Genomic DNA, 16,065 nt, shown 5'->3' on the forward strand with positions numbered 1-16,065 from the left:
AAGAAATAAAAAAAATTATCCCAGGGTGGTGGTGCATGCCTGTAGTCCCAGCTACTTGGGAGACTGAGGTGAGAGGATCGCTTGAACCCCAGGAGTTCAAGATTGTAGTGAACAGTGATTGCACAACTGCACTCCAGCCTGGGCAACAGAATGAGACTTTGTCTCTAGAAAAATAAAATAGGCCAGTTGCAGTGGCTCACACCTATAATCCCACCACTTTTGGAGGCTGAGGTGGGAGGATCACTTGAGCTCAGGAGTTCAAGACCAACCTGGACAACGTGGTAAAACCCCGTCTCTACAAAAGACAGATAACTTAGCCGGGTGCAGTGATGCATGCCTGTAGTCCCAGTTACTTGGGAGGCTGAGGTGGGAGAATAGCTTTAGCCCAGGAGGCAAAGGTTGCAGTGAGCCAAGATCACACCATTGCACTCCAGCCTGGGCAACAGAGTGAGACCCTGACTCAATAAAATAAAATAAAATAACTAAATATTCATATTTTTTCAGGAAGGAAGGCGTGATGCTCTGTACCCTCAGCATGTAGGGGAAACACACAGATGAAGTGATAATAATTGGAATTTGTTGTGGTTCTTTGGATCATACACAGTAATGATAAACTTGATTCTCCTCTGAGTTCTGAAGGGGTCTATGACTTTGTCACTTACAGTGTTATTTTCCTAGATTTGGGTCTCAGTCCAACTCAGATCAGAGGGCAGTGTCTGTATCTGGGTGAGCCTCACTCTCCTTGGGTTGTTGATTGGTTGTGTCTCTTAGGTTCCCAATACAAATATATAAATTTCTGAGATGAGTATGAATAAATTAAATTAACAGATAATTTTAACTTTAGCCAAGTCATTGAATGAAGAAATCACAGAATTAAATTTTGGTAAGTGAGAAGAGAAGGGAAAGAGAAGTAAGCAGAGAATGACAGGGACTATGGCCGACTTTGGCCTGTCAACGTAGCATAAGGGCCCTTGGGCAGTCAAGTGAAGTGAGGACAAAAGAGATGGCTGGGACACTCGTTTACCTGTCAGTTTTGAGGTCAGAGAGAAACCTCATCTACCTGTCAGTGTGGCTTGAGTCAGACGTGGTCATTAGTATCTATGAGCTCTGACATATCTTTATGTGTTTAACATACCCAAAAAAGAAGTAACCGTTTCACCAATAGGCCCTTTCTGTTGGGTTCTTCATTTTGGTTAAGGACGTTATCTCAGTGACTCATGTCTCTTCCTCTGCTTGCTTATTAAAGAATTTATTATAACCTGAGGATTGTACTTCTTCGTACCATCTTTCATCTGTTTCTTTTTATTCCCATTGCTAGAATCAAGTTCAGGACTTCATCACCTCTTGCCTGGATTACTGATTTGCTTTCTAATGGGAAGTCATTATCTCAATAATAACTCTGCTTTCTCTCTGATGGAATTGAGACAGATCCATTTTTTTTCTTTCTTTTTTGTTTAGATTCGCTCTAAATTTGTAATATTTTTGCTAAAAGTATCAGTGATTACTCATCCTTAGCAATAAAATTGACTATAGACTTTTTTTCTGATGTTCAAAGTCAGCCACAAAAATGCCCAATGTTTCTTTTAATCTCCTTTTCCTCTTATTGCTCTAAATAATTGCCAAACTCATTGCTATTTCATGAACATGCCCCACCAAATACTTGCATGGTGCAGTTTGTATCCTGATGTTGTCACAACCTGGAGAGTGCTCTTCCATTTTTCTTGCCCCAGTGCTGTGTATTTGACATGTGTTCTAGATACATTCTTTGTGAAATATTTCTGATTTTTCTAAACAAGATGCGATCAATTTTTCCTCTGCACCATCATAACCGTGTAAACAACTTCCATGCCAGATTTTAGTTTGCTCTTTTCTATTATAGTTTTAACTTTTCTTGTTTCTCCTTTTAGAATGTAAACATATTCAGGAAAAAAAACCTGTATTTTATTATTTCCTATATCTTCTGTCTAGTATATGTCTCAATGCCTTGTATAAAATGGGAACTCTGTAAATGTTTGTTAGATGAGAGTAATTTGTCACAGATCTATATATACATAAAATTGATATAATGTACTCTTAAGCACACCATCAGGAAGGAATATTTACAATGCACATAAAGGTACAACTTAAAAAAAAGTATATATTGTTTTTCAAATGATCTTGGTTGATGATATGTCTTCCCAAAGGTAGTCTATGACCTCACTGGTTCAAATAAAATAAAATCCTCTTAAACTCATGGTTCTATTGTTTTCAAATCCTTATATAAATATGGAAGAAAAACTTACGGAATTGCTTTGGCTCACTGAACTAGTAGAGTGACTGATTACAAAAATATATATGTGTGTACATTTATTAATTAGTGTAATATGAGTCTTTTTGCCTGTTCATTTCTACCAATTGGAAAAGTAGAAATATTTTAAAGTCAAGGGAAAGTTCTAAAAATTTCCATTACATTCTCTCTAGTAAATGGGAAATAACGTTCAAATCAAAGGTATGGAAAATACTGAAGTGCAAAGTACCACAGACAATTTAGTTAGTAACTGAGCTTATTAACATTAACAGAAACGAAATACATTTTAGACTTTTAGAAAGTTGTTAAGAGTATAATAGCTGTGGTGAGTAATCTATGATATTTAGTACTTTAAATTTGATTCCTAAGTAAACAAGGAGCAATTATAACAACGTCACCCATGCCCCTTTGTTGAGTTATTGTTACTAAGGTAAGGCTTTGATTTCAAATGCTGATAATATATGGATAAGATAATGTTATTCTAGAAGTTTATATCAAACAAACATAATATATTAAATACGCCCAAGTTCAGTATTGAATTATTTTGCTGTACCTAACCCACTTTGTGATTACTCTTTACTGCCTAAACACAAGGACAATTTCAAGCTCTGACTTTTTTACATTTTCTCCAGTCACACTAAGTAAGAGTTGCTCCTTCCCCATCCCTTTTGCTCAGGGTAAGATGGAGAAGGGACGAGAATGGAGACAGGAGAAATGTGTACTTTGTGGTGAATTATATTTTCTTCTACAAAATAATAGAATTATATTATAAAACAATAGGACTAGATAGAAATTATGGAGGGAGGTATGTTGTTAATTGAAAACTCCTCTATAATTATTTTAAGACATAAACATGGAAAATCACTGTCATTAATATTGTATATATATATACATATTATTTTTTTCAGTTAGCTTTTTAGGAACATTGCATAGGCAAAATACTGTTTATAACCTACATAAATTATTTTCTAATTTTGAGTACCCTAGAATAATGGTAATCAATACATTTTATATTCACATTGCTATTAAAATATAAATTATAGCCTTATCAATTTAGCAGTTTTCATGTATTTCCCTCTAAAAGCTTAAGTGTTTTATTATTTGGCATTCATCTAGTTACTCCTCCCCTCAAAAACCCCCATCCTTCAATAATAAACATTTTTAAAACTAACATCGACATCGCACAAGTTTTTGGAATGCTTTCTTGAAGTCTTCATTAAAGATTGTGTAAATCAGTGGATTTATAAGGGAATTGAGATATCCAAGCCATGCCAAAAAATTGGACATTTCTTCAGAAATTTTACATTTTTCACAGACATTAACAACTAATTCTTTTACAAAAAAAGGAAGCCAACATATTACAAATGCACCCAAGATTAATCCCAGGGTAGTGGCTGCTTTCCGTTCTCTTGTACCTGAGATCTTTTGCCTTCTCCAAGATCTCTCATGCTTGAATTCAGACCTGAGACTTCTCACTGTGCTATGAATTTTATCAAAGTCTGTTGATGGGTCAGATAAAGACTTTTCTAGTACATAGGGTGTGGAAACCGATTTAGTGCTTTTCTCACCACTCTCCAAAAGGACTTGGCCATTCACCTCCTCCTTTGCAATCCTACTTGCTTGTCTCTTGTGGTATAACGTCTTTGCTGCTCTATATATTTTGTAGTAAAGGATCAAAATCAATGCCAGTGGGATGTAGAAAGCTCCAAATGTTGAGTAAATGGTGGAAACAATGTGGTCGTGCTTGATGATGCATTCATCATCTCTGCTAGTTCCTTGGTGCCTCCAGAATAGAGGAGGCATAGAGATAAAAACAGATATAATCCAAACTATTGTAATCATAATGCCAGCATGCTTTGGAGTCCTTTTCCTGGCATACTCAACAGCATCTGTGATTGCTCGATACCGATCCAAAGCTATAGCTGAGAGATGCAAGATGGAGCACGTGCAGCAGGTAATGTCAACACTCAGCCAAATGTCACAGACCACTTGCCCCATAATCCAGCTCTCTCTCACAATATACACAATGCTGAAGGGCATCACCAGGACAGCCACAAGAAAATCTGTGACTGCAAGGGAACAAATTAAATAATTGGCTGGATGGTGCAGCTTCCGGGTCACAATAATTGCAGCGATCACAAGGGAGTTGATAGTTGTTGTCATCAGTGCCAGCCCAGACAGAGTGAGGGACACCAGAATTTTGGATGGCATTCTGCTTAACAGTTCCTCTGAGGTCAAGTTTTGATCAGATGAATTTAAGAAATCCATTTCCTTTGTTTTAAAAGATTAATATAGCTGAAAAATGGATACCTGTAACAAGGGAAGAGAAAAAACAGTTCAGAGAAGGCTTCAAGAACTTTTCTCTTCCTTTCAGAATAATTTTTAAAAAGTATATGTTATGTTTTCCCAGAATATTCTATAGATTAAAAAAATGAGGTTCAGATTGAAGGTTTTAGTTTTCCTTTTTTTTAAAGAAATTTAATGAGAACGGTAAAAAAAAAAAAAACAGTAACTTCCAAAACATTTCTTAAAATATAGGTTAAATACAACAATTTTTAATGAATAGTCTAGCTTGTTACTCAGTGAAATCTCTGCCATTATAGAATTGGTTTTTCTCTTTGTCCATGTCAGAAAAAGTTTAAAAGTGCGGCAGGCCCGGTCTCACTAACGCAGGCCTCCATAACAACTGTCTCAATACTACTGACTGAGTAGTTAAGTTATATATTCAAAGCTGATAGAGCCAGTGCCCTTATTCAAAGGCTGGAATTTAACAAAGAGCCCGCCAAGAGTTTTGCTTAGGCTTTTCCTAGACTTGAAGCATGACAAAATAACAAAGGAATTCTTAACAGGATCCATTTAGGATTAACAAGTTTTATTGGGGGTCTGAAGAAACTCCACAAACAAGTTTGTTGGTGTCTAAAGGAATCTTATGATTTAGCAGGAGACAAGAAAAGGGTAATCACCCCAGCACCTAGACCCGTTTAGATTAAGTAAACTTACTGAGGCTCCAGAAGAAGGCCTTCAGGACTCAGACCTCAGTTATAAATTAAAAGAAGTTAATCTTTGTCTTTAGATGAATGCACACTTACACGAAGACATATAGCTTAGAAGGTATTTAAGCTCTGGAAAACTTAGTAATTTCCAGGCCTTCTCCCTGTAACTGGTTACAGAAATAAAAACTCTCTTTCTCCCCAGTCATCTGTATCTCGTTATTGGGCTGCGAAAAATAGCAGCCTGACCCTCGGTTTGGTCCGGGAACAAAAGCACACGCCATTTGCTCACTGTGTGATGCAATATAAGAAAATATTATATTAAAAACAGTATTCAAAATAATAAATAATTTTGTACTTAATTGAAAGTTACATTGAGAGCATTATCATTAGGCTTGTGGAGACTAAAGGAACTTTTAATGTATTTTATGTCAAGCTATGGAGGTTATATAAAGAGAAACAGCAAAAAAAATTAGTATATCCTTAGCATTCCATGATCGTTGTATGAAATTAGGAAAATGTCAGAGTGCTTACTTGTCTTTGTGGATATAAGTAATTTGGTTTAAAAAGATAAAATAAGATTAGTTGGAATCAAATAATCGTGCAACACTACCCATTATAATAATGATAGCTATGACCAAACAAGTCAGTTACCAAAGAAACTTACTAGTAAGGACAGCTCCTAATGGCACTCACTCTGAAATGGAAATTATTCTTCTGTATAAGTCACCATTGTAATGACCGGGTTACCTTGCTTCTGAAACAGGACTCTCCATTCATGGCTTAAAGTTTTGCTTTAGTCCATTATATTAATTACAAGTCAATTAAGAACATTTGGAATATAATAAAATAGGATTAATATCTTTGATAAATAGCATATTGTTTTTTATCAATCCTCTTCTCTCATAACTTTTTAGCAGTTACTAATATTTTAGGAGAGGACAATATGGAGGCCTGATATTTTATTCTTAGAGCTATTACTGTATTTTCATATTGCTTAAATTGATGTTCAAGTAGTTCTGTTTTATTTGTTGGAACTGATAAATTAATACTTTAAAATACTTAATTTTTATATCAAGTACTTCATAAGAATATGAGTAATCATACATATAATGTGGTTAGGTATATTATAAAACACCTCGAACCAGGCCTGGTAGCTCATTCCTGTAATACCAGCACTTTGGGAGGCTGAGGCAGGCGGATCACTTGAGGTTAGGTGGTCAAGACCATCCTGGCCAACATGGTGGAACCCCGTCTCTACTAAAAATACAACAAAAAAAAAAAATTAGTGGGGCATGGTGGCACATGCCTGTAGTCCCAGCTACTTCGGAGGCTGAGGCAGGAAAATCGCTTGAACTCTGGAAGTGGAGGTTGCAGTGAGCCAAAATCGTGCCACTGCACTTCAGCCTGGGTGACAGAGCGATATCCCATCTCAAAACGACAACAACCAACAACAACAAAAACCAAGACAAAAAGCTTTGAAATGCAGCATATTTTCTATTCTGTTCTACTTTGGGTACCAGTACTAAATTTAATTTTTAGTAACTGTTTGGGTTAACAGTACTACATTTAATTTTTCTTTTCAGGCATTCACTGAAGGCAAGTGCTGTTAAGCAAATTGAGTGGCAGAAGAAATTTGAATACCTTTCTGGTATTTGAATACCTGAAAAAGAGTGATTGTCTATTGTGTATTTGAGAAGTAGTTGCCTATTTTTTTTATGTCAACATTTAGCCAGTTATAAAGGGCAACTAAGGCAACTCCTGGTAAAGAATGGAGGCTAAAGTCTTAGAAACTCTAAAAAAGTGGTTCTCGAATTTGGAGTGCCTCAGAATCACTTGGATGGCTTGTTAAAGCAGATTGCTGTGTCCCACCCTCTCGAGATGGTGACTCAGCAAGTCTGGTGAGCTTGGGGCTCTAAAATCTACATTCCTAGCAAGTTCCAGGGTGATACTGATGCTGTTGGTCCAGGGAGTTAGGGCATAATCAACAGGCTGTTTCTCATCTGTCAATTTTTTTTTTCAATGCTGCCACATCTATGAGTTTCTCTCTTTTGACTTTTGTCCTCTGAATTTCGTGCTATACAATTTTTTCAGTGTCTGTCATTTTTACATTCTTATTTCTTGGAGTTTCTTAAATAAATTATCTTACACTGGCATATATATATATAATACATATATAATACATATATATATAAAATACATATATTATATATATATATATATTTCCCTATTTTTATTGCTGTCTTCATCCAGCTCTTGGACTTTGTGTTCTGGATCTTTTAACTCCCCTTGTCTCATATTGTTTCTATTCTTTTCAGCTGATATGAAAGTTATGCTATGACCATATTTCCTAAAGTCAGTATTGGATCACAGGACCTATGATGTAATGGTATGCTTAGGCACCATCAGGACTGCCATTAAAATTCTTGATATGTGTTTTTAGTATCAGTGAACCTCACAGTCTTTAGCTATTTTCCCTGGAAACATTTGTAGAAGGTCAATGATTACATGTAAAATGCTTACTTCAAAACCAACAAGATGTATTAGTAACATGGTAAATTAATTAATTTCTACTTTACTTCCAATATTTCCCCTATTCCCTTATCATAAAATTTGCACTAAATATTAAATTTAAAGAACTGAATAATTTTTTAATTGGTTAATTCCTTCGGAATGGTGTTTATTTGTTTATTTTATTTTATTTTATTTTATTTTATTTTATTTTATTTTATTTTATTTTATTTTAATTTTTTTGAGACAAGTCTCACTCTGTACCCCAGGCTGGAGTACAGTGGCATGATCTTGGCTCACTGAAACCTCTGCCTCCCAGGTTCAAGCAATTCTCGTGCCTCAGCCTCCCAAGTAGCTGGAATTACAGGCATGTGCCACCACACCTGGCTAATTTTTTATATTTTTAGTAGAGACGGGGTTTCACCATGTTGGCCAGGCTGGTTCAGAACTCCTGGCCTCAGGTGATCTGCTCACCATGGCCCCCAATGTGCTGGGATTACAGGTGTGAGCCACCATGCCCGGCCTGCAATGGTGTTTATTTAGTGTTATGGGGATTCATTTAAAAGTGCTGACAATTTTCATAATATGAGCAAAAATAACTTTCCATTTTAATTTGCCTGATAAACAATTTTGGCATAAGAGCTCTTCCAGAGATTATTCTGAAATTACCTTTTGAATAGAATTTTAAACAAGAGAAGGTGTCAGAAAGAGTTATGTGGGTTTCCATAATAAAAATTAATTATGTAGCAAAATTGACAAGCTTAAAATTAGAAGGTGAATTGGTTGATAATTCAATGGATTTCCCTAAGCATCAAGTTGTAGCATTTGAATTAAGCTCAATAAAATGGTACCTAATGCCAAGAAAAAAATGAAAATTTTGGGTTATATTCTAGAATTATATGAAGAAATTTATCTGTCACATAACTTATATTGCAGCTTTCCAGAAATCTTTTTAATGTTAAATTTAGAACTGTAATTAATCTTCTGATAGTTGTATTTATAGATAACAAATAGAAAAACAAAGGCAACTAATGGCATTGGGCTTTATTTTTATTTTTCTCCTATTTCTCTTGCTATTTACAATGAGAAATGTAATAAACCATCTACCTTTATTAATTTAGACATGGCCTCTGACCAGGTGTTTTTCTGTTCCTTTATATCTTAAGTTCCTACTGTGCATCTTCATGGTGCTAAGGACCACCTCTGGGTTACTGGACATAGAGTATGTTACATATGTCCCTCCTACTCTTAGAACATAGACTGCATTCTGTATTTGAATGTCTTCACTGGGAAAAAAATGAAGATTAGTCTGTAAGTAGAGCCTGCAGTCTCATGTGTTACATACAGCCTTCTTGATAATAACAGAGAAAGAAAACTTCCCCAGGTTTTATTCAACATGAATATTTGCCAATTGGTTGATTTAGCGGCTTGATGCATTTACTCCTCTGCTTCCTCAGTTTTTAAAATCTAATGCTTATTTATATTCAGGTGTTTGTTTGATCTTGATATCCAATTATATTGTCCTCAAGATTAAATTATTAGCTCCTAGCCACGTAGTTTAATTCATTTTATATTGTAAATAGCCTGGGACAGTTGTCATACACAAATAGTTTTTATAATAACATTGTGAAGTAAAATTCAATTCTATCGAGACCTCATGAATACCTACAAGTTGGCTGTTTTAATTAGAATAACAATAACATTCACTTTTTCTGAGTGTTTACTTCTGCATGCAATGTACTAAGTGCTTTCCATACATTAACCTGCTTAATCCTCATAGTTAACCTTTGAGGTAGGTACAATTATTGTCTTTCTTTCGTAGATAACTGAAGTACAGATGTTAAATAATCTCTACAGTGACAACACAACAAATAATTGGTAGAACAAATCTATTCTTCCAACCACCATTTCTCTCTCTCTAGGAGATGTATTACTGAATAGTTTCATTTCAGTCATGAGGCTTATCAGGTAACTACTTTTTCTTTTCTTTTCTTTTTTTTTTTTGAGACGGAGTTTCGCTCTTGTTGCCCAGGCTGGAATACAATGGCGTGATCTCCGGCTCACCGCAACCTCTGCCTCCTGGGTTCAAGCTATTCTTCAGCCTCAGCCTCCCGAGTGGCTGGGATTACAGGCATGCACCACCACACCTGGCTAATTTTGTATTTTTAGTAGAGACGGGGTTTCTCCATGTTGTTCAGGGTGGTCTCAAACTCCCACCTGCAGGTGATCTGCCTGCCTCGGCCTCCCAAAGTGCTGGGATTACAGATGTGGGCCACTGCACCCGGCCCTCAAGTAACTACTTTTTCTATAAAATAAAGATTATGTTATAAAGTGAGAAGGGTGTTCAAATGTAAGCAAATATCCAATAAAATTAATGTTTAAGGTAGCAACCAGATCTACATGTGTTGTTGATTGTAACAGTAGGAATGTATTCATAGTGCTTTCCAATTTTTTTACTGCCTTTTCAACTCTGAGACTTCCCTTTTGCTCTTATATTTCTTTGCTTTCATTTATTCCTTTAAGAACTTTTTTAGTGTTATTTTTGTGCTGATAAATCTGAGAGTTATAAAAATACCTCTTTTGGCTGGGTGTGGTGGCACATTCCTATAATCCCAGCACTTTGGGAGGCCAAGGTGGGTGGATCACCTGAAGTCAGGAGTTTGCAACCAGCTTGACTAACATGGTGAAACCCCGTCTATTCTGAATACAAATAATTAGCTGGGTGTGGTGGCACATGCCTGTAATCTGAGCTACTTGGGAGGCTGAGAGAGGAGAATCACTTGTACCTGGGAGGTAGAGGTTGTAGTGAGCCAAAATAGTGCCATTGCACTCCAGCCTGGGAAGGAGAAGCGAAAGAGCAAAACTCCGTCTCAAAAACAAAAACAAAAACAAACCAAAAAACCTCTTTCCTACCACCACCAAGAAAAATCTATCCCTGGACAAAACAAAACAAATCAAAACAGCAAAACAAAACAACACTTTGTACTTGTCATTAAGAAGCCAGCTTTGGCAATGAAACCTCTTAACATATAATTATAATACAATTATACAGTGCAATAAGGGCATTATGGAGATATGTATAAAGTATCCTGGAAATACTGGTGAAGGAGAATTAATTAGTCATACCATGGTTAAACAGGGAAAGCCTTTGCAGGTAGAGGAAAAAGCATAAGTATGAGCAAAAGCAGAGGCATAAAAATGCAGGATGCATCAGACATGTGAAATCAGTCTGATGTGCTACCTACTTACTGCAAAGGCACTTTAGGGCTAGAGTTGGAGGTGAGAGATGAAAATTAACGGAGGAAGACAAAGAGGAGGCTTGCATGCCATGATAAGGACACCAGGTTTTATTTTGAAGGCAGTCAGAAGTCTTAGAAATGTTTAAGAAGGTAAGTGAAAGGATATCTGAGTTTTGGCAGAGTGAGGTGTGCAGGTGGCAAGGTACAGCTTGAAGAGAGTAGTGCTGCTGCTCCAGGGAAAAGGCATAAGCAGAAAGATTAAAGAATGCTTTTGAGAATACAGCTGAAATTATAACCTTCAAAAGGTAACTGGAATAAGAATGGTCTATATTTTTTTACTCTTCCATTAGTGCTTGAAATTTAGGGTTTATATTGCCAAGTAAAAGATAATTCAATTTATTCAGGATTGGATCAGGAATTGGAATGCAGATTGGGGTCAGAGGCCAAGGGAAAATGTTGGTTGGTGTGCTGGATCAGTACTAGTTTCATAAAACAGCAGGCCAGAGAGGGCAACATGCTGAGAAAATAGGCCAGCATTGAGTAATTTGAGGTCCTGATGAGGTTCAGGAGCAGGTGTAAAGTGGGCTCAGGTAATGTGCGAGGATGAAAAAAAGATGAGATTGCGGTTAGGTTCCGAGCCTGGGATTGTAGAGTTTTGAATTTAGGGAGTGATTCCAGGGCTGGAGTATGAAAATGTATAGGATTTCTCTATAACTCTTCTGTATCAGTGAAGCCCTGCTTACTGAGAGAGATGGGAAACTATGCAAGGCTTTTACAGCATTTCAGTCAATGGAACCTTGCCTATATTTGCCATATATATGTATACATTTTCTTTTCCCTATTTTTTTAAATCACTGCCTGCTGGATCTGGCCTCCAGGAGCCTGATACACACTTCTCAGATTTGTACACTTAACTTTTTGGCTTTGAATACTCATCCCTCCCCAGCATGTCTTGCTTTAACTGTCCATGTCCAACTTAGGGGTATGCTTGTGTTTCCTAGATGTCTGACCTATTCTTTCTTAGTTTATGAATTATGTTCCCTTTAGTTTGTCTGTTGGCTCCAACGACTTCCATCCGTTTCATAAGCAAAATACATTCACGTGCTCCCCAAGCTCCCCCGGATCTCATCTCATCATGGCACCAGTCCTGAAGTCCATGATCTCATGTATCAAGTCAAGAAACAGATGAGGCTCCTTGAGGCTGCAATGCATCTTGACCCAGAGAGCTGTAAACTAAACAGGCAATTTATCTGTTCTCCAATCCTTTATATGTAATGGTGAGTTGAGGGCAGGATAATTGCAATAGACACCCCCATTCAAAAAGATAAGGAAATGGGAAACACATAGTGGCCACTGACCTGAAATTCACCCAGACAAATGTTACCAGAGTGCTCTCCTCTGAGGGTTAGAAGTTCACCTTCATTAGGGCCCACTTCTGCTTCCTGATTTGGTTCTCTAATTGACTGCACTCCAAGGCTCTTGAAACCCCCTCCAGGCTCTTGACTCTGCTCTTGAAGAGATCCTGTCTGGTCTCTGGAAAGTAGTCTGGATTATAGCTAAGTAGCCTTCCTAGCCTGCTTTCTGCCTACAGAGAGTCTTTTCATTTTGAGCTCTTTCCCTTTTAGTCCAAGTTAGTATAGTTTTCTTCAAAACTTTGTGTCTCTCTGTGAATCAGATTGACAGTCACTACATGCCCCAAATGTCATTGCATAATTCTTTCCAAGACAGACTTTCTTCTTTTTCAGACTATTTCAGACTATTCTTAGACTATTAGGGCTGTGGGGCAACACCCTTAAGATTTTTAGAAGTCCCTTTCTCTAGCTTAGATATGTAGAAAATATCTGAGATATTTAAAAATATCTCGATATTTAAAAATATTTAGAAAGGGCAGGGCGCAGTGGCTTATGCCTGTAATCCCAGTATTTTGGGAGGCCAAGGTGGGTGGATCACTTGAGGTCACGAATTTGAGACTAGTCTGGTCAACAAGGTGAAACCCCATCTCTATTAAAAATACAAAAAATTAGCCAGGTGTGGTGGCAGGTGCCTGTAATCCCAGCTACTCGGGAAGCTTGGACATGAGAACTGCTTGAGGTGGAGTTGCAGTGAGCTGAGATCTGCCACTGAACTCTAGCCTGGGTGACAGAGTGAGACATTAAAAAAAAATTAGAAAGAAGAAGGCATTCTGATTTTAAATGGAATTTACATATATGCACACCTCATTGCTTAAATGGATCTGGTTATCGTTTTCAAGAGACATCTGCTTGTTAGTCTGCTACACTTGAGAAAATAATTAAATTGCAACAATGACAATGTTAGAGAAAATGACACTACATTCAATGAACACACTGAAACCAGCCACAGGAGCACCTGCTATGGAAAAGAGAGGAAATACACATGTACAGACTCAGTAGGTTGTACTATTTGCTTCGTTTGACTGTTGCTGAAGCCTAAGGAGAAAAGTTAAGTGTGTGGGGTGGAATGTAAAGGAAGGGTGGGGAGACAGGGCAGAAGTGGAGTTGTGAAGGTAATAGAAACTGATGTTTATTCCTGAGATTATGACTTCAACTAATTAAGAGTATCAACTATTGTGAATAAAACCCACAATTGCGGCTGGGCACAGTGGCTCACACCTGTAATCCTAGCACTTTCAGAGGCTGAGGTGGGTGGATTGCTTGAGCTCAGGAGTTCGAGACTAGCCTAGGCAACACAATGAAACCCCGTCTTTACTAAAATACAAAAAATTAGCCGGGTATGGCGGTGTGTGGCTGTAGTCCCAGCTACTCAGGAGGCTGAGGCAGGTGAATTGCTTGAACCTGGGAGGTGGAGGTTGCAGTGAGCTGAGATTGCACCACTGCACTCCAGCCTGGGTGACAGAGCAAGACTCCATCTCCAAAAAACAAACAAACAAACAAAAAAACCCAAAATGTAAAACAAACCTGTAAGTGCTAGTGATGGCAGTGGTGGCCCATCTGGAGAGGTTGCTGCAAACACACTAGCTGTGGCAGGTGAGGTGAAGCCTCGGCTGTGCACTTCAGGGAGCTGGTGGGAGCTGGGAACAGGTGAGAACCTTGCACCCTTCTGAGTTGGTGGGGTGGGAGCCCCACCCCCCCAGGTACAGCAGCAGCTCCCCAGCTACAGCTGTGGATCTGGACATTCCTGTGCTCTCAGGGTCATGGGAACCCTCCCTGCCCCTGCGGGCTCAGAAGTGCGTACTCTCACTGCCTGATCTCTCCCCACTCCCAGCACCCACTCTCATTTAGGAGCAAAGTTGAAGCCGAGCCCAAGTGTTGTGTGTGCGCTTGAAGCAGTGATGATATGTCAGCCCCCTGCTGCCTTGGCATCCTCTGGACTTTGGGCACTGACAAGAATGGGAGAGAGGCTGAGGGGGGACTGAGGGCAGCTAGGTGCAGGCCTGCAGACGCCCCTCAGCATGAACAGCCTGAGCACCATGGGTGATGTAATTGATGGTGGCAGGAGGCAGACAGGCTCCTGGGTGGAAAGGAGCAAGCCCTCAGTGAAATCCCACATTCAAGCCAAGGATGGACTGAAGCCTGGAGGCTGGGCTGCCTGTTCCATAGCCAGGAGTGAAAACTTATGGTGCTTTTTCCAGGCCCGCCCATGGCTGCTCATGGACCAGTCAGCATGCACTTCCTCCCTTCTGAAGCCCATGAAAACCCTGGACTCAGCCACACTTGGAAAGATGACAGGATGACCTGCCCATGTATAGGAGCTACCCACGCTGGGTCTCCTCTCCACTGAGGGCTGCACAGATGTTGGGATGACCTGCCTACAGGTAGAAGCTACCCACTCCAGGTCTCCTCTCTGCTGAGGGGTGGAGAGATGTCAGCGGGATGACTGCTTGCAGATAGGAGCTACCCACTCCAGGTATCCTGAGAGCTGTAATATTGCTCAATAAAGCACTCCTTTGCCTTGTTCACTCTCCATTTGTCCATGTGCCTCATGCTTCCTTGAAGCAGGACAAGAATTTGGGACCCACTGAATGGCAGAACTGAAAGAGCTGTAACACAAACAGGGCTGAAACACACCCTGCTGCTTGCCACAGTGTGGGCAATGAGGAGAGAAGAGCTGTGGCCTTTGCAGGAGCCCAGACCTAAGGGCTCCCTGAACCAGGGCTGTGACACTCTCTGTGGGGCTCTGCAGTTCCTGGCATCTTCAAGCTTCCAGGTGCCACTGCATTCTCCTCATTTAGATGTGGGTGTGCACAGCAGAAGCTGCTTGCAGAGCATCTGATTCAGCTGCAGGGTTGCACAGAGGTGGCACCTAGGGCTGCCTTCCCTGCCACAGCAGCCAGCATGCCTGGCTATGTGCAGTAGCTGGATCACATGCTCACTTGCTCATGCACCCCTTGCTGCTCCACTCCATGCCTGGCTCACCCTTGAAAGGCATGGGGTCTTGGCTAGCAGCCAAACTGAGAGCAGCCTGCCAGGCTGAGTGGGCAGAACAAACCCAGTGGGCCGAGTAAAACTCAGGCAAAGGTGCTACTGGCCACAGAGGCTTCTGGCTGGAAAAGTGACAACCTAAGGATCCTGTGACATTTTTGGGGGCTCATCCAGGATCTGTGGAAGGGTGAGTACTAGTGGATTTGCTGCTTTCTGTTCATTTTTCAGAGTCCCTAAACTCCACAATCACCAGAATGAAAGGAAAATACTGGGTCTCTGTTGGCCAACTAGAAATAACTATCGTGGCTGCTGGACTTAGGACACAGAGGACAGGTTTGCCAGGAAGAACACTGTCAATCCCCCATCGCCCTCAGGTGTTGGGAATGTGGGCTTTCTTCCAATCCAGTTTCCCTTCATGGAGGTCTAGTGGTTGTGTGGATCGGAAGGTGGTCCTGGGGCAACTGAAGGTATCTGGCTGAGGCTACTCCTTGGTGTTATCCAAAGGCCCCTGGGCTAACTCCAGTCCCTGACTGCCCATTAGGATGTAGCACTAGGACTCTCAGTCTTTCCCATCTCCTTCCTTCCTTCCTTCCTTCCTTCCTTCCTTCCTTCCTTCCTTCCTTCCTTCCTTCCTTCCT

General features: G+C 39.6%; 1 protein-coding gene across 4 annotated transcripts in view; it reads right to left on the bottom strand.

The window, feature by feature from the left end:
* Positions 1-1,442: 1,442 nt before the first annotated feature.
* Positions 1,443-16,065, bottom strand: part of HTR1F (5-hydroxytryptamine receptor 1F) — a 187,239-nt gene continuing 172,616 nt past the window's right edge. For 3 of the 4 annotated variants that reach the window (XM_032150388.2, XM_032150390.2, XM_032150389.2), the window contains exon 3: positions 1,443-4,597. In XM_032150388.2, coding sequence (XP_032006279.1) covers positions 3,455-4,555 — 1,101 coding nt within the window. In that variant the 5' untranslated portion in view covers positions 4,556-4,597 and the 3' untranslated portion in view covers positions 1,443-3,454. Of the gene's footprint in view, positions 4,598-12,444; positions 12,562-16,065 lie in introns of those variants that run through there. The other variant, XM_032150391.2, reaches the window with a different exon arrangement.

This window comes from Hylobates moloch, unplaced genomic scaffold, assembly GCF_009828535.3.
Source record: "Hylobates moloch isolate HMO894 unplaced genomic scaffold, HMol_V3 SCAFFOLD_4, whole genome shotgun sequence".
NCBI classification, from domain to species: domain Eukaryota; kingdom Metazoa; phylum Chordata; class Mammalia; order Primates; family Hylobatidae; genus Hylobates; species Hylobates moloch.